Raw genomic sequence first — 20,900 nt, forward strand, 5'->3', positions numbered from 1 at the left:
ATTGTCTTAAATAATTTAGTTCATTATCGTAAATTTGCTTGTTTTTTTCGTGACTTTTAGAATTATAATGGCGATCATAGTTTTTTCTTAAAATTTCTTTTTTGCAGAACGGACATGATATTTTTTCGCGCTCCATTTAGATAGAAAAATTTATTTAACTAAATGGTGCTTGTAAACCAACGATTGCGCCTCTCACGGCGTGATATCACTACGGATATGACGCAGGCGAAGCGATTATCGTGATGGTCGGTCTGTAGTAGCACACCTCGACTGTCCATTGAAGATTTTTCCTTTATTTCGTAGCAGATTTGACAACATTTTACAAAGCACAGCTTAAGAAAGTAGAAGCTCAGATTCGGTTAATTTTTCATTCCTCAGAGTAGATTAGTAATGTACCGATCGCTTTTGGAGACGAACGACTGTAGATTCGGTTAATTTTTTCATTGAGATTTGCTGTGTTATTTCTCAGCTTCCTTTATGGTACATTGAACAGTATTTTTACATTGCTTTTCGGTCGGCTCCGAAAGTGCGCCCAGGAACCCCATATTACTATCTACTTATATATATATATAAGTGTATACAAATACACAATTTTTCAACTCAATATCTGTAAACTGGTCGACAATAAGGGATGTTTTAAGTTTAGATTTTGATGTAATTAATACGTACAGTAGGCATTTGAACTCATATGACATATCATATGACTCACTCGTCACGTGTTAAAATAAGATTTTTCCATTTGAAGGCAAGATTTGGATGAAATATAGGCTAGATATTTACTAAAGGAAATTATCACGAAACCCATTGGTTATCTTGGAAGATCCCGAAACAAATACGTCCTTAGGAAACAAAAATTTGTTATATTTTAATAGATCAACCAAGGTTTTTCTTACAATAAATAAGACTTTAACTTTTTGCCAAGAATACGTTTTGCTATACTGAAATTAATAATCAACAAAAATGTCCAGCGGTTAATTTTAATATACCATGGTGGTTTAGGATATTAGTCTCACAAACACGATTGGTTTAATAGTTTATTTCAACAATGACAATCGTAACAAACAAAATGCTCAGTAACTGATCACAGCCCGGACGTACACACAGAGTAACGATGCTACATTGCAGGAATGCCGGATGTCATGCTGTGGACGCTCTGCAGGGTTCTGTCAAGCTCTTTCTTGTTCACTCTTGCTTGCGCCAGAACCTTGCCTTCTGGAAGTACGTCGGGTTCTTGTTCAAGGAAGTATATAGTTCTTTCCAAACAACTTCTCGATTCCTGCCAAGAACGTCACAATGAGATTACTCAAGAGGTACAAGTTTCGTTCAAGAATCATCACAATGAGATAAATCATGATTTAAAAGTTTGAGTCAATAATCATCACAATGAGATTAGTCATGATGTACAAGTTTCAGTCAATAATCATCACAATGAGATTAGTAATGATTAACAAGTTTCAGTCAATAGTCATCACAATGAGATAATCCTGATTTAAAAGTTTGGGTCAATAATCATCACAATGAGATTAGTCATGACGTACAAGTTTCAGTCAATAGTCATCACAATGAGATTAATCCTGATTTAAAAGTTTGGGTCAATAATCATCACAATGAGATTAGTCATGATGTACAAGTTGCAGTCAATAATCATCACAATGAGATTAATCCTTATTTAAAGGTTTGAGTCAATAATCATCACAATGAGATTAGTCATGATTAACAAGTTTCAGTCAATAATCATCACAATGAAATTAATCCAAAGTATAATTCCGGTCAATTTTAATCACAATGAGATTAGTATTGATTTACAAATTTCTGTCAATATTAATCACAATAAAACTAGTAATGATGTACTGTACATATTTCAGTCAACAATCATCAAAATGAGATTAGTCATAATATACTAGTTTCAATCAATAATCATCACAATGAGGTTAGTTCTAATTAACAAGTTTTAGTCCATTAACCATTTACAAAGAAATTATTGATGATGTACAAGTTTCAGTCAATAATCATCACATTGAGGTTAGTCATGATGTACAATTTAGTCAGTAATCATTACAATGAGATTAGTCATGATTTACAAATTTGAGTTCATTAATCATCACAATGAGATTAGTCATGATGTGCAAGTTTCAGTCAATAGTGTGGTCTTGTATACATGTTGGAACATCGACCCACCAGTAATGTTTGCTGGATGTCCGGTGCACCACGGAGGATACTTCTGCGACCCAGTTCCGCCAGAGCCGCGTGGAGCTCGAAGTTCAGAAGTCCCAGTAATCTACACTCTCCTAGGCAGAGCAAAAGAATAGTTAGACAACAGCACAAATAATAGGTAATCTAGATGACTATCAATAATATTTAAAATCTTACTACTAATTTATTTCAATCTTTCATCCGCACCAAAAACACTGGGAAATAAATCTATAGACTACGGACACATCTTATGATTCTTTTATTATGTTTAGTGTTTTGTATAATAAACCTTATAAGTGCTAACTATATTCACCAGTAGTGCGAAATGATTTTAGGAGTTTTACATGTTGAAAGTAAATAATAATTAGATAAAAGTCAAGAAAGTTAATATTATATACCTCATTTTCAACACAAGCATAGTTACAAATACTTACCGTTGCATTTTGAAAAGTTATTGACCTGTTTTATTAGTACATTGGTTTTGTTTGCTTGTATCACATTTAGCACAGCATATCACTTTACTAAACTTGTTCAAGTAAAAATCCAAAAAATATACAAAACAAAGACAAACTTATTACAATTAAAAAATATATATATATACAATTTGCAAATTTAGTTTTTCGAAAAAAAGCATAGAAACAAATATCTGTTGTTTGTGCCCGCAGTACTTTTTACACTTTCCGGAAAATTCACGTAAAAGGAATTAGTATTTGAACGGGCTGACAATAATGCCTCCGGCCATCTGCGCTGGCTATGGCAGTACTCGTAAAACATTATTCAAGATAGTATCGATTAGTAAAATATAATATTCCAGAAGACTCATCACTTGATCTTGAGAGTTAAAAATATTACAAACTCATCTAACCATAGAATATACTGCAGTGTAATGGCTGACAATAGCTGCTATTGTAGAGTATACAAATAATTTAAATTCCCATAATATAACTATTACGTTAATCGCCGAGCGCGGCAGACCGTTGTTCCTGGACGAGCTCCTCATGCAGCGGGTAAATGGGGTGATCACAACCGGCGGAGAGAAAGAGTGGGGGCAGAGCCGAGCAGTACCGATAAATCCCGAAAATTCGTCGATTGGTCAGAGCCAAGCAGTGCCGACAAACCCTGAACATGCGGCTGATAGCGACCTCAGTTCGGAACGGTTCTGATTTCTATTATCTATTACGAATTAATGAGTCGTTTTATATCCGAACATATCTGCAAAACATAGAAATTATATCGAATTAGTTATATTAATATTGAACTTTTTTATGTCTGTTTGTTGGATATATCGAGAATGAAAAATAAGCTATAGACTTGAAATTGTGTATGCAACTTCGACCAAGCCTGATATGTGTCATGTGTCGTCTGGCGAACGAAATTATAATGCTGACCTGATCTATAGTACATGGCAATAATTTCTAACTAATAGTAATGTAACCTACAAATTATATTTATTTGATTAAGGCAGTTGGAAAATGCAATGAACCAAATATAATGTTACAAAACAATTTTATTGGTTTACATTTTAATACAAAAGATGTAATTAAAAAACTCAACTTATTTGTTGATTTTGTATTTTGGAGACCCTGAAGATCATTATTTAACTACTATGCTAAGAACACAAGTCTCGAATCTTTTGAAAAGTTTAAATGTTGAAGAAGCTAAAAACACAGTGGTACATTTTAAGAGGTTTGTTAGATTAATTGCTTGCAATTTAATTGTGCTGCATCCTGCAACATCCAGCTTTTAAAATGTAATTTAAATATATGTATGCTGTACTAAACTACGGAAAAGGGTTTGAAAATACAGTGATACATTTTAATACGTTTGCCAGGTACTGAACTAAATTAAATTCAGAGGAGTACAGAGCGAGAACGCGCGGAGTGCTCATTCCACTATTCCAATACACGGGCTATCTGTAGTTGGCAGGAGGGGCCCCTCCATCCCCACTCTTTCTCTCCGCTGGTTGCGATCACCCCATTTACTCGCTGCATGAGGAGCTCGTTTGTTCCTGGTAAGCGATAAGATAAGGATTGCAGGAATTCCAGACATCTACGAAACACGAAGTGCATGTTAAAAGTACTGGCGATGTAAAGTCCAAACTATTGAGATTTTTAGACCAGTGGAGAGCCATTTTCGGTCAGCGTTTTTAAGTTTTTTTCACTGTTTGATTGTAAAATAATAAATTAGGTTGCTGTGGTAGGAATGTTTGATTCAGTGTTAATGTCGAGTTTAGCTCCAGTTCACCTTCCTCTTAGTGCAGCGTCTGGAATCTGACAGTTTGTGACAGCATCATATCCCAGACGTTGCACTAAGAGGAAGGTGAACAACTTTATCATACCACCTCAAAAAAGCATTTCCATAATATTACAAATTTGGTTTTTATATAGTTTTTTAAGTACAATCATTAAAGACATCAATTAAAGGAGAAATACCAAAAGGAGATTTCCCCATATAATTAACATTTTGTATGCTAAGATTCTAATAATGATACCCTCATTTATGTTTATGAAAAATATCATTTTTGTATATATTATGTGTTTTTTTTCGGTTTAGATCGAGCGTTAAGCTCTTTCATAGATAATACTACAATTTGGTATTTTTTAATTCCATTTAGAGCTAAATAATTAGCGAATTGAATTTCATAAAATAAACACATATTATATAATCAGTTAGGCGCTAAAGTTATTATTTTAAGAATGCGTATAAATGGTTCTATCGATTTTTACGAGAAGAATAAGAAGCTCCGCCTGTTGTATTACTGGTAGCCTACGTTTTGTAAAATCACTACTCAATAAACTGAACTGAAATTAGTAAGTCTTGATTAAAATATAAGTTTTCATTCCAATACCAAAATATACTCGTAGCTTAATCTTTTCCCAAATACAATGTTTAAAATATGACAAAATGTATGCTGTAAAAGGTTTTGTAGTAGCTCTTTTAGAGATACCTGAAAAAGGAATCAAAAAGCTTTAAGACTAACATAATGATAGAGTGCGTGTTATTAAAGAAATATATACCAATGGCACTGTACATACATTACTGGTCACATACCTGGAGCAATTGTTGCTAGCAGTTCCAGAAGATGCCGGCAGAGGTCAATTTTCGCTTGAAGATGTTGATCTGAGAGTGTCTGGACTCCCTCTTGGCCGAGCCTCTGCGCTAGAGCCACGCCGACCTCGGTGAGGTAGTAGTGGTTGCGGTGGAAGCGAGAGTTCCAGCGCTCCAGGAAGCGGAAGGAGGCCTGAACCTCTTGTGAGGCCAGAGTCGCCAGCTCGTTCCCGGCTTGATGCAGGAGATCCTCGACTTGCTGGTCGGACAGAGAGTGACTACACCGGGCACAGGTCCAGGCCGAGTCCGAAGTCATGGAGCACAGATTCTCCGGTAGAACTGGACCCCGGCAATCGCTTTTAAAACAGAACCGTGGTTCATTAGTACCGAACAATTGCAGGGGAAAGGAGGATACCGCAGTTATCTCTGCCCTCAGATAAACCAGCGATTTCCAAGAAGTGCCACATTTATTTTTGTACCAACAATCAACAGGTTGCTACAAGACGATGTGGCTACTATTTTAGAATACTCTGTCCCAAACCTTATGTAGAATAATTTCATACATTCATGTATATTATAGCTTTGATAGTATTAGATACAATCAAGGCTTAGTACATCTATTGTAAACGTGTGTTTTTTTTTAGTGCAGTGTATCGTACTTTGTACAAGTAATTCACACAATGAGCGAAGTGAAATCCTGAGTGAGTTGTTCGTTTAAAGTTAGCTATTGACGATCGATAATTTGAAATGATAATAGGACTTCGGACATTTGCCTTAGTTAATATAACGATTTCAAATGTACAAGATACTGTAAACGAATTCAATAACTACGAAAAGACATTAATGGCCATAAATAAAATTAGGGTCGTTTTGATATTTTATAACCAATTGTACGAAACATAATGGAAATTTCCCTTTTAACCGAGTTTTCCTTTAGCTGATTTAGCTTCGATCCTATGCATGATTATATCTACTGTAGGTTATAGGTTATTTTATTATACTCGTAATTCATGGTGATCTGATAATATGATTATGAATAAATATAACGTAGCTAAGATGGGAAGGGGTTTATTCAATGTGAATGATGTGTTTAGCTCCAGTTCATCCTTCACTAAGAGTATAGCGTCTTGAATTTTACGCTGTCACAGACTTGACTCCAGAAATCTGAAAGCATAATTGGAGTCAAACTCACTCTGGAGTCATAAGATTATGAATACTGTAAACCATCTTAAAAATAACAAAATTATAATATAAGTGTTTTCATTCCTCAATAAAACAACATGCATTAAAAAGTAAAGGAAATAGAGTAAAATAACGAATGTCATTTGACCAGGCGAAGTCAGGACTAAGAAGCCTTCTCTAACAGAACCTTGGGAACATTAGTTCTTTTTAAACCACAAGAAATACATTCAGACCTTTATCCCTTACAAGGATGTAAAATATTTGAAATTCCAAACCTTATTAAAATTTGACTCTCTTGAATTTAAACCAAGTTGCATTTATATATTAAAAAAAAACACACACACAAAATCAGATTCAAATCACCTTTTTTCACAAATGAGAGCGCTGAAGTAGGTTCCAAGCTCCGTGGGATCCACACATCTGGGGCATTTGCAGGAGAAGAACTTGGTGTCTAAGAGGTGGTACTGTCTGTTGCCTGTGCCCCACAGACTGTCTGTGTAACATATGGAGAGATGACCTCCTTCAGGGATTCTATCGACGGCTCGTATCACGATGCTGCCGGTGTTGGTGAAGCTCTTGGAGCAGTTGGGATGACAACTGTGTTCCAGCATGGATGATAGGTCGTAGACGGCCACGTGTGACGGGTGGCTGACAGGTACTTCGTGACCATTCACCTGAAGATAATGATGACTCAGTCCAAGATGATCTAATAAGGTATTACGAAGAAAATGCAATGAAACTTAAAAAATAAGCAAATTACCTGAATAACTCCCCAGATATCCATTATTTCATCGTCTGAAAATTCATCTTCGAGTTTGTAAAACCGCCGCAGGAACTGAGCAATCGATCTGGTGTCCTCTTTGTACTTTTGGGTTTCTCTCCTCTCTTCCACGTGGGACTGAAGAGACTTCAATTTCTCCCACAGAGTGGGGTTGTTGTCCCTCGCATAACACATCCGTAGTGTTGTTATACACTCGTAGCTTGGATGCGGACTGACGAAGTGGCTGATCTTCACCTATTAAAATATTTCATAGAGCTGAGGTGATTTTCAGCTGAAACAAGGGTCGTGTAAAGACCGTAATGAGCAACCCAGATGTGAACTTACTGGTGATTTCTTTTTCTCCACAGTCCAGCGGCACTCTGGGAGGTGCTGCTTTGACTGGCGGCAGGAAGGTTTGCGACACAAGGGCCATCCACACTTGTCACAGGGCTCGCTGTTGTGTTGTGAGATTGCCTGGAGGCAAGAGAGACATACGGGTCCGGTCACCTGGCTGGGACCCTGTAGTAGAGGACTCTCTCTCAACACCACCTCGCCAGCTTTTATATCTCGAGTGGCCACCAGGTGGCGTCCTAAAATCTTGTCCTCAGAGACCTGCACATAACATAGTTAATTACAATATTATTTAATTATAATAATGGACATTATACAGGGTGTAAAAAGGTCCCGCACGGGCTTGGTAACTCCCGAACGATTACAGACAAAGCAATAAAACTTGGTACATCATTACTGCACCTATAAATCTACTTTTTGAAGTAACTACCATTTCTTTGTCATGTCAGGGGGGGGTGGTCTGTAAGGAATCAGAAGGGAATCATAAATAAATTAGAGCACAGGTCGAGTAGTACATCAAATTAAAGGCCTTTATTAGTAGAGTACACTGCCGCAAATCCGACCTCAAAGGGTTCACTCTACAATTACGTTGGTTTAAAGTTTAGACATTTACAATGTAGGTCTTGTTCTAGATGGTTTAATATTCTTGTAATTTGATGTACTACTCGACCTATGCCCTAATATTCTCTGTTTGTTGTTGTTGTTGTGATTGTGATACAACAAATCAGTAACACAACATTCGGATATCTGCAACGTGATCTTTTCCTCAAGTGGATAACTAACCTAACCTCAAAAATCTAGGTTAAAATCAATCATAACAAACGAGCGTTGTACTCGCACAATTTACGACTTACAACAAAAACTCCATGCTCATAATTACTTAGTAAAATAACCACTAATTATTGAAATAAAACTTAAAAATACAGGTTAAAATAGGTCTGCACGATATGATCAACAACTCACAGTGGACATGTATGCTTCGATGTGACATATTTTTGTTGCAACTCCTCACTCGTGAATGTCAACACTCTTTGGAACGATCTGTTTATTTCAACTCAAACTGTTTTGAAGAACAGGTACTCTATCCACCTGAAGAATAAGATATCAGATTGCAGATCTCGAAAGATATCGGTATACAATTCTATGTGTGTAGCACGTTACTTATTTGTTTGAAATAAAACAGCACAATCTAGACATTCCTCTTAGCAATGTCATCCATGTTAGAAAAGAATCTTTTACTCCAAATTACACATTTTTCTCTCACATCTGTTACATTACAATGTTAGTGAATATTTTCTTTTGCACTGATCATCAACATTTGTGTCATGGTTTAAGTACAATCCATAACTAACACTGACCTTGAAAGGTTTACACAAAAGTTTGTGCCTGATCCAGTCCTGTTTCTGGTGTTCCTTTCCGCAATAGGAGACCATATGGCAGCCTCCACAGCGTTTACTCGCCTCTCCCTGGCAGATGGAACATGTCTGGCCCACCATCTGAAACGGGTGCCACACCTATGGTTCACATTTCAGAATTACAGAGCCTTTCAGCTACAAAAGAAGGCAGTCAGAATCATTATTTAAAATTTAAAGAGTCGTGTAGAGATTCATTCAGGAATTTGGGATTACTGACTTTGCCCTGCCTGTATATCCTGGAGGTTGCCCTGTATTGTAGATACAAATGTGATTTGACACATGGTTGTGAAGTCCACGAATATAATATGAGGGGAAGGGACAACCTGAGACTTCTTGGGGTCTCACAGAACGATGGCTTATGAACAACTTCCATCTCAGGTCGGTGTTAAACTGATCAACAGACTCCCGGAGTGCATCAAAGAATTGGCAACAAAAAACGTTTCAAAGGTCGATTAAGAGATCTGTTAGTGTCGAATGCGTTTTATTCCGTTGATGACTTCATGATAAATCGCTGGGAACGATAAAACTATTTTGTTAACTCTGTTGCAGAAATGAATACAATGTTTGTGCTGACGATTGTAAAAACATTTTAACTATGTAACATTGGTCAAAATTGATGTTTTAAACTTCAACTTATAGAATAATTAGACGCATGCAATACAATATTGTATACTAAAATCAAGAAAATTTGAAAAGTCAAGACCAGTGCCAGAGACAACACAAACATTTTCACAAATTCTAATAGCTGTTCTAAATTATTTTTCTTTGCAAAAATATAAAAGGAACGATAGGGAAAGGAAGGCCCTCAAGAGAGATATTTTTGAAATATTAATAATAATTCTATACTTAAGTTCCAATAATTTCTAAACTCCTTATGTAATACTATAAAATTTGTAGCATTTCATTCGATTGTAAATAGACTAATAAAAGTAGCTATGGGTCAATTTGATCATTAAAACAAAACAAAACAAACATTCTAAATCTATAAAAAATTGAAACAGATAGAAGAACAACACTATTGGAAAAAATGATCAAAGAATCTTAAAACAAAACTATACAAAATTCAGACAGTAACGAAAACCAACAAGATAAAACAAAACATAAATCTTACTTTTAGTACAACTTTCATCAATACAGGAAAAACGTTTGAAGTTTCCAAATTTCATATCAGTAATGGAACATGAAACAATAGTTTTGATCTTATTAACAAAAATCTAAATAAGAAAAACAAATATATCGTATGACAATTTTGAGTTTACCAAATTAATTGCAGTGATTGTGAAAATATTAGGTTCTTCAGACAATTTAAGACTACAGAGACACAAACAAGATTTTAAAACAAATACCATAACAACTATGAAATCAAATATTGTATGAATATCAAACTAATATACATCTAACAATACAAACTAATAAAAATAATACCAGTTTAAAAACAGTTGTTTTAATTATTGATTTTTTGAATAAAATGCTAAACGCATTTTTTCAAGAAGAGCCACACATTAATTTAAAGTAGAAATTAAAAAACGGAAACAAGAAATCCGGACGATATTTTAAACGCCATGCATATTAATACCAAAAAATCCAACATATGAACAAATTTTCAATTTAAAACTATAACCAAAAAGTTCTAAAAACTGATGCAAGAAAGAAATTCAAAATAATTAATTAGTTTATCGATATAATATCAACACATTTTTGTTAATATATATTCTTATATTTATTTATTTTGTAAGTATTTATTTATATTTAGTTGAAATCAAATTCACCGTGTCAAACATACATGCTTGTCTGAACGTTAGTGAAGCCTATCACTTAAGGAGTTGTAAAAGTGTTTTTCTTTCTATCTGCACGATATTCTTGCCTTGAGAACGAGCAGTAGAAACATCTATAGACTTGAAATTATGTACGGAGCTTCATTTCTATATTATAAGGGACATCGAGTTTGATTAGTGCATATGGGGGTTGGGGATGGGCGTTAACGAACATTTATACATTGATCTTATGGATAACCATAATGGCAAAGAAAAGTTCGGGTCTTTTTCGTTTAAGGGCCAGCACAAAAGACCCTAGCTTGCCTGTTCAAACCTCAGATCACGCGATGCTTGCCCGCTGCGCAGTGCTTTGCGCTGCTTGCTCTTTTAGAAAGAAAAATTAACTCGAGCTTGCAAAGTCCAAGCCCAGATCAACTCACCACGCTTTATTGAACAATAAAAACTAAGTATAACTCACAGAACTAACGCAGGTTTCATTACAGGCAAAAGATAAGCGGCGCGCGTTTATCACTGATAAGATAAAACGAGTTTTTACTAGAACTAGTACCTGGACTACTGCCCTAAGAACTGATAACACAAAAAAAACGATTAAATGCACTGTCAGTCAGGTATAGTATGTTTGTAAGGTGCTGGCCCTTAAACGAAAAAGACCCAAAAGTTCGCAGAATAAAGTATTGTATAAACTAATTGAAAACAATAATTTTAACATGTATCATAAACAATAACTAGCTATTTAATATATACTTAACTTTGACACATCATCAGCGAATCTTGTTACACAACAAGTGGTGTCCCTACCGTATAGTTTAACATGTATCATACACAATAACTAGCTATTTCATATAGACTTAAACTTAGACACAGCATCAGCGAATATTGTTACACAACAAGTGGTGTCCCTACCGTATAGTTTAACATGTATCATACACAATAACTAGCTATTTCATATAGACTTAAACTTAGACACAGCATCAGCGAATCTTGTTACACAACAAGTGGTGTCCCTACCGTATAGTTTAACATGTATCATACACAATAACTAGCTATTTCATATAGACTTAAACTTTGACACAGCATCAGCGAATCTTGTTACACAACAAGTGGTGTCCCTACCGTATAGTTTAACATGTATCATACACAATAACTAGCTATTTCATATAGACTTAAACTTTGACACAGCATCAGCGAATCTTGTTACACAACAAGTGGTGTCCCTACCGTATAGTTTAACATGTATCATACACAATAACTAGCTATTTCATATAGACTTAAACTTAGACACAGCATCAGCGAATCTTGTTACACAACAAGTGGTGTGGTGTCCCTACCGTATAGTTTAACATGTATCATACACAATAACTAGCTATTTCATATAGACTTAAATCTTTGACACATCATCAGCGAATCTTGTTACACAACAAGTGGTGTCCCTACCGTATAGTTTAACATGTATCATACACAATAACTAGCTATTTCATATAGACTTAAACTTAGACACAGCATCAGCGAATCTTGTTACACAACAAGTGGTGTCCCTACCGTATAGTTTAACATGTATCATACACAATAACTAGCTATTTCATATAGACTTAAACTTTAGACACAGCATCAGCGAATCTTGTTACACAACAAGTGGTGTCCCTACCGTATAGTTTAACATGTATCATACACAATAACTAGCTATTTCATATAGACTTAAACTTAGACACAGCATCAGCGAATCTTGTTACACAACAAGTGGTGTCCCTACCGTATAGTTTAACATGTATCATACACAATAACTAGCTATTTCATATAGACTTAAACTTTGACACAGCATCAGCGAATCTTGTTACACAACAAGTGGTGTCCCTACCGTATAGTTTAACATGTATCATACACAATAACTAGGTATTTCATATAGACTTAAACTTTGACACAGCATCAGCGAATCTTGTTACACAACAAGTGGTGTCCCTACCGTATAGTTTAACATGTATCATACACAATAACTAGCTATTTCATATAGACTTAAACTTAGACACAGCATCAGCGAATCTTGTTACACAACAAGTGGTGTCCCTACCGTATAGTTTAACATGTATCATACACAATAACTAGCTATTTCATATAGACTTAAACTTTAGACACAGCATCAGCGAATCTTGTTACACAACAAGTGGTGTCCCTACCGTATAGTTTAACATGTATCATACACAATAACTAGCTATTTCATATAGACTTAAACTTAGACACAGCATCAGCGAATCTTGTTACACAACAAGTGGTGTCCCTACCGTATAGTTTAACATGTATCATACACAATAACTAGCTATTTCATATAGACTTAAACTTAGACACAGCATCAGCGAATCTTGTTACACAACAAGTGGTGTGGTGTCCCTACCGTATAGTTTAACATGTATCATACACAATAACTAGCTATTTCATATAGACTTAAACTTAGACACAGCATCAGCGAATCTTGTTACACAACAAGTGGTGTGGTGTCCCTACCGTATAGTTTAACATGTATCATACACAATAACTAGCTATTTCATATAGACTTAAACTTTGACACAACATCAGCGAATCTTGTTACACAACAAGTGGTGTCCCTACCGTATAGTTTAACATGTATCATACACAATAACTAGCTATTTCATATAGACTTAAACTTTGACACAACATCAGCGAATCTTGTTACACAACAAGTGGTGTCCCTACCGTATAGTTTAACATGTATCATACACAATAACTAGCTATTTCATATAGACTTAAACTTTGACACAGCATCAGCGAATCTTGTTACACAACAAGTGGTGTCCCTACCGTATAGTTTAACATGTATCATACACAATAACTAGCTATTTCATATAGACTTAAACTTTGACACAACATCAGCGAATCTTGTTACACAACAAGTGGTGTCCCTACCGTATAGTTTAACATGTATCATACACAATAACTAGCTATTTCATATAGACTTAAACTTAGACACAACATCAGCGAATCTTGTTACACAACAAGTGGTGTCCCTACCGTATAGTTTAACATGTATCATACACAATAACTAGCTATTTCATATAGACTTAAACTTTGACACAACATCAGCGAATCTTGTTACACAACAAGTGGTGTCCCTACCGTATAGTTTAACATGTATCATACACAATAACTAGCTATTTCATATAGACTTAAACTTAGACACAGCATCAGCGAATCTTGTTACACAACAAGTGGTGTCCCTACCGTATAGTTTAACATGTATCATACACAATAACTAGCTATTTCATATAGACTTAAACTTAGACACAACATCAGCGAATCTTGTTACACAACAAGTGGTGTCCCTACCGTATAGTTTAACATGTATCATACACAATAACTAGCTATTTCATATAGACTTAAACTTAGACACAGCATCAGCGAATCTTGTTACACAACAAGTGGTGTCCCTACCGTATAGTTTAACATGTATCATACACAATAACTAGCTATTTCATATAGACTTAAACTTAGACACAGCATCAGCGAATCTTGTTACACAACAAGTGGTGGTGTCCCTACCGTATAGTTTTAACATGTATCATACACAATAACTAGCTATTTCATATAGACTTAAACTTAGACACAGCATCAGCGAATCTTGTTACACAACAAGTGGTGTCCCTACCGTATAGTTTAACATGTATCATACACAATAACTAGCTATTTCATATAGACTTAAACTTTGACACAGCATCAGCGAATCTTGTTACACAACAAGTGGTGTCCCTACCGTATAGTTTAACATGTATCATACACAATAACTAGCTATTTCATATAGACTTAAACTTTGACACAGCATCAGCGAATCTTGTTACACAACAAGTGGTGTCCCTACCGTATAGTTTAACATGTATCATACACAATAACTAGCTATTTCATATAGACTTAAACTTTGACACAGCATCAGCGAATCTTGTTACACAACAACGTGGTGTCCCTACCGTATAGTTTAACATGTATCATACACAATAGCTAGCTATTTCATATAGACTTAAACTTAGACACAGCATCAGCGAATCTTGTTACACAACAAGTGGTGTCCCTACCGTATAGTTTAACATGTATCATACACAATAACTAGCTATTTCATATAGACTTAAACTTAGACACAGCATCAGCGAATCTTGTTACACAACAAGTGGTGTGATGTCCCTACCGTATAGTTTAACATGTATCATACACAATAACTAGCTATTTCATATAGACTTAAACCACACATCATCAGCGAATCTTGTTACACAACAAGTGGTGTCCCTACCGTATAGTTTAACATGTATCATACACAATAACTAGCTATTTCATATAGACTTAAACTTTGACACAGCATCAGCGAATCTTGTTACACAACAAGTGGTGTCCCTACCGTATAGTTTAACATGTATCATACACAATAACTAGCTATTTCATATAGACTTAAACTTAGACACAGCATCAGCGAATCTTGTTACACAACAAGTGGTGTCCCTACCGTATAGTTTAACATGTATCATACACAATAACTAGCTATTTCATATAGACTTAAACTTTGACACAGCATCAGCGAATCTTGTTACACAACACGTGGTGTCCCTACCGTATAGTTTAACATGTATCATACACAATAACTAGCTATTTCATATAGACTTAATCTTAGACACATCATCAGCGAATCTTGTTACACAACAAGTGGTGTGATGTCCCTACCGTATAGTTTAACATGTATCATACACAATAACTAGCTATTTCATATAGACTTAATCTTTGACACATCATCAGCGAATCTTGTTACACAACAAGTGGTGTCCCTACCGTATAGTTTAACATGTATCATACACAATAACTAGCTATTTCATATAGACTTAATCTTTGACACATCATCAGCGAATCTTGTTACACAACAAGTGGTGTGATGTCCCTACCGTATAGTTTAACATGTATCATACACAATAACTAGCTATTTCATATAGACTTAATCTTTGACACATCATCAGCGAATCTTGTTACACAACAAGTGGTGTCCCTACCGTATAGTTTAACATGTATCATACACAATAACTAGCTATTTCATATAGACTTAAACTTTGACACAGCATCAGCGAATCTTGTTACACAACAAGTGGTGTCCCTACCGTATAGTTTAACATGTATCATACACAATAACTAGCTATTTCATATAGACTTAAACTTAGACACAGCATCAGCGAATCTTGTTACACAACACGTGGTGTCCCTACCGTATAGTTTAACATGTATCATACACAATAACTAGCTATTTCATATAGACTTAAACTTAGACACAACATCAGCGAATCTTGTTACAGAACAAGTGGTGTCCCTACCGTATAGTTTAACATGTATCATACACAATAACTAGCTATTTCATATAGACTTAAACTTTGACACAGCATCAGCGAATCTTGTTACACAACAAGTGGTGTCCCTACCGTATAGTTTAACATGTATCATACACAATAACTAGCTATTTCATATAGACTTAAACTTTGACACAGCATCAGCGAATCTTGTTACACAACAAGTGGTGTCCCTACCGTATAGTTTAACATGTATCATACACAATAACTAGCTATTTCATATAGACTTAAACTTAGACACAACATCAGCGAATCTTGTTACACAACAAGTGGTGTCCCTACCGTATAGTTTAACATGTATCATACACAATAACTAGCTATTTCATATAGACTTAAACTTAGACACAGCATCAGCGAATCTTGTTACACAACACGTGGTGTCCCTACCGTATAGTTTAACATGTATCATACACAATAACTAGCTATTTCATATAGACTTAAACTTTGACACAGCATCAGCGAATCTTGTTACACAACACGTGGTGTCCCTACCGTATAGTTTAACATGTATCATACACAATAACTAGCTATTTCATATAGACTTAATCTTAGACACATCATCAGCGAATCTTGTTACACAACAAGTGGTGTGATGTCCCTACCGTATAGTTTAACATGTATCATACACAATAACTAGCTATTTCATATAGACTTAATCTTTGACACATCATCAGCGAATCTTGTTACACAACAAGTGGTGTCCCTACCGTATAGTTTAACATGTATCATACACAATAACTAGCTATTTCATATAGACTTAATCTTTGACACATCATCAGCGAATCTTGTTACACAACAAGTGGTGTGATGTCCCTACCGTATAGTTTAACATGTATCATACACAATAACTAGCTATTTCATATAGACTTAATCTTTGACACATCATCAGCGAATCTTGTTACACAACAAGTGGTGTCCCTACCGTATAGTTTAACATGTATCATACACAATAACTAGCTATTTCATATAGACTTAAACTTTGACACAGCATCAGCGAATCTTGTTACACAACAAGTGGTGTCCCTACCGTATAGTTTAACATGTATCATACACAATAACTAGCTATTTCATATAGACTTAAACTTAGACACAGCATCAGCGAATCTTGTTACACAACACGTGGTGTCCCTACCGTATAGTTTAACATGTATCATACACAATAACTAGCTATTTCATATAGACTTAAACTTAGACACAACATCAGCGAATCTTGTTACAGAACAAGTGGTGTCCCTACCGTATAGTTTAACATGTATCATACACAATAACTAGCTATTTCATATAGACTTAAACTTAGACACAACATCAGCGAATCTTGTTACAGAACAAGTGGTGTCCCTACCGTATAGTTTAACGATGTATAAAATAATAATTTCATAAAAACCGATTCACTAAAGGTTCTTGCTCCGCCGATATAAGAACCCGGATCTCTCATTCGCCAGCTGACCATACTAGAACTAACCTCAAAACTCTAGTTACGATTCAACTATATTGCATTTTACAAACGCATTATTTGGCTGTTTTACTCACAAATATTTTAAAATTATCAAATAAACATGTGTCCGAAAGACCATTCGTGCTATTGAATAATATTCATTATATTTATATAAATGGCAAAAGGTTAATACGACATTGTTAACCCGGTCTGTACTTATCGGCAATTTTAGTTTTTATTGATAACAAATCACCATTTTTGTACATTCTCTCCTAAATACTCAACAAGTAAAAGTGAAATACACCTTATAATTAAAAGTGAAAGAGTTTGCATGGAAAATTACTAAACATAACCTTAAAAGGACATATCACCCACAATTCTGTGCGAAAACAAGAGCGTAAATATGTTAGAAGTTTAACATTTCTCTTATGGCGTGAACCTCAAGGTCATTTCACTACTTAGCTCTTAAATGGCAACTGGTGTTTATACCGATTGTATACATACAATACACATATTTAGATTATGGTAAGTTTTGATTCAGAAAGCAATCGTAGGTGAAATTACTAAGAATTATTACGTCATGAAGGGGGGGATTTGCGATACGTATATTTCGGCGAAATCTACTTAAAATCATTGGTTTCAAAAACTTTCAATAGTTTGACATCACTGCTGGTTTATCATATAACTGAAGATTAGATATTTTAAAAATAAATCAAAACATAACTAAAACCTAACAAATTACGAAAAGGACCGACGTTTACATCGTCGAAACGTGGTAAATAGTTTGACATCACTTCCGGTTTATCATATAACTAAAGATTAGATATTTTAAAAATAAATCAAAACATAACTAAAACCTAACAAATTACGAAAAGGACCGACGTTTACATCCTCAGAACATTGTAACTTTCAATAGTTTGACATCACTTCCGGTTTATCATATAACTAAAGATTAGATATTTTAAAAATAAATCAAAACATAACTAAAACCTAACAAATTACGAAAAGGACCGACGTTTACATCGTCGAAACGTGGTAACTTTCAATAGTTTGACATCACTTCCGGTTTATCATATAACTAAAGATTAGATATTTTAAAAATAAATCAAAACATAACTAAAACCTAACAAATTACGAAAAGGACCGACGTTTACATCGTCGAAACGTGGTAAATAGTTTGAATCACTTCCGGTTTATCATATAACTAAAGATTAGATATCTTAAACACAAATCAAGACATAACTAAGAGATTACAAATTACGAAAAGGACCGTCGTTTACATCCTCAGAACATTGTAACTTTCAATAGTTTGACATAACTTCTGGTTTATCATATAACTGAAGATTACATATTTTAAAAATAAATCAAGACATAGTTGAGAGATAACAAATTACGCAAAACAACTGACGTTTACATCGTCGAAACGTGGTAACTTTCAATAATTTCACATCACCTCTGGTTTATCATATAACTGAAGATTAGATATATATTTTAAAAATAAAACAAGCCATAACTAAGAGATAACAATTTACGATAGACGACCTACGTTTACATCCTCGGAACGTGGTAACTCCCCGGCAACTGTTTCACCAAAAACACGAACGTAACATCATGTCCCAACTGTTTATCACGATAATGAGGCAATTTTTAGAAGTTTGGCACCCGACCAGGCATGCAGACTGTCAGCTGGTGGTGTTACACAGATACTCATTGTTAGTAAGCAAACTCCCTGTATCGTAACAATATTACAACACACGCTTACCTCAGTCAGGTGGTGTAGTGGTGTTAACTCAATAACAATGAGGCGGTAACTCACATTGACTCAATTTGGCCGGTGCTTGCGCTCCCCCCTCCCCCCCATTGTGCTCCAACTATTATCCCGTCCCAGTTCAGACTAGCTAGCTATATTTAAACGCCCGTTCTTCCAGGCACTCGAACGCCTTTTGTTTTAAGTCACCGCTTACAAGCTCAACCCGTAACGGTTTAACAACGTCAACTAATTCGGTTTTAAATAGTTACTCGGAGAGTTTCAAGAAAATTGTGCGTTTTCTCCTAATTAATCAAAAACAATACCATTAGTATTGTGATTACATTGGAATTTCTTTATTTTTTATTTCAAGAAGCATTAAATTCACACATGAATTGCTATGTAAATTTGACAGAATCTTATTTTTTTTAAACATTAATATCGATTTCTAATTAGGAAAACAATAGATTTTCACCTAATAAAGCGCGAATAGTTTTATGTATAAATAAGTATCTATTTTTAATTTTTTAACTTTAATTTTAAGTTAATATCTCTATTCCTTGCATTTCATTAATTTTGAATATGCATTTTTATATTTCCGCGTTGATGGAAAATAAATATAACATTTAGTATCCAAACTAGTGTCCATAAAGAGGGAGATTAAAAGTGTATCGTTAATATTTTATCTGCTTCCCTTTTCTTATATTTTTCAAATTATTTTGTATGGAAAATGGTCTCTAAAGGTACAATAAAAATAATAACAATGTTTAATGATATTTATAATTTGAATTTGGTAACCAATGTTTATTAACACATTTTTTTAAAATGAACATACATTTCTACAATTTATTAATTTCCTAGTGTTAAAAATAAATAACATTAACCATTAACCATTGAAGAATTGTAAATATTAAAGTAGAATCAAAATATAAATGTTTACAGTGATTATTTGCAATTAAGAAAAAGATAATCTAAAACAATCGCGGTGATAGTCATAGCTTGATATTTTGAATATGGTGTAATTTCACCAGTAATATAAGTAACAAGTTTTTTTTTGTTTTAGCGTAAGGATATTTGTTTGGCATCGAATACATTATAATTTCTTAATTTTGTTCGCCTTAATAACTTTAAAGTACACAAATAAAGTTGTTATAAATTCTAGGTGTAACTGAAATATTGATATTGATCACACATTTATATGGTTACATAACAGACAGTTTTCGATGTTTGACCAAAATTTACAGGAAATTACGCAGAGTTTGAAGATAGTTTTATGATGTTTTAAAACTCTTTCCTTCAGAAACCTGGCATTTTGAAAATGTTAATCACTCATTAAAAAGAACCAGGTTCAGTTAGGAAAAAAGAGCAAATTAATATAAAACTTGAATATGGAGGCAATGGGAATTGTGAGTTGCGTGTGAGCCAGTCGCCGCTGGAGTATGGGGAGAGTCTGCAATTGTGAGTTGTGTGTGAGCCAGTCGCCGCTGGAGTATGGGGAAAGTCTGCAATGTGAGTAGTGTGTGAGCCAGTCGCCGCTGGAGTATGGGGAAAGTCTGCAATTGTAAGTTGTGTTTGAGCCAGTTGCAGCTGGAGTATGGGGAAAATCTGCAATT

General features: G+C 34.7%; 1 protein-coding gene across 2 annotated transcripts; it reads right to left on the reverse strand.

The window, feature by feature from the left end:
• Nucleotides 1–1,020: 1,020 nt before the first annotated feature.
• On the reverse strand, nt 1,021–19,419 carry LOC124363225 (SET domain-containing protein SmydA-8-like). 2 transcript variants are annotated; one of them, XM_046818391.1, is made up of 8 exons: nt 19,303–19,419; nt 8,893–9,030; nt 7,529–7,795; nt 7,184–7,438; nt 6,787–7,097; nt 5,245–5,597; nt 2,179–2,288; nt 1,021–1,276 (listed from the first exon to the last, which is right to left on the reverse strand). In XM_046818391.1, exons 2-8 carry the CDS (start codon nt 9,028–9,030, stop codon nt 1,115–1,117), a joined length of 1,596 nt encoding a protein of 531 aa, XP_046674347.1. In that variant the 5' UTR covers nt 19,303–19,419; the 3' UTR covers nt 1,021–1,114. The 2 variants fall into 2 exon arrangements, with proteins under 2 accessions (XP_046674347.1, XP_046674348.1); XM_046818392.1 differs by lacking the exon at nt 19,303–19,419 and adding an exon at nt 19,087–19,203.
• Between the last annotated feature and the right edge of the window lie 1,481 nt (nt 19,420–20,900).

The sequence above is a fragment of the Homalodisca vitripennis genome, chromosome 5, assembly GCF_021130785.1.
Source record: "Homalodisca vitripennis isolate AUS2020 chromosome 5, UT_GWSS_2.1, whole genome shotgun sequence".
Classification (NCBI taxonomy): Eukaryota; Metazoa; Arthropoda; class Insecta; order Hemiptera; family Cicadellidae; genus Homalodisca; species Homalodisca vitripennis.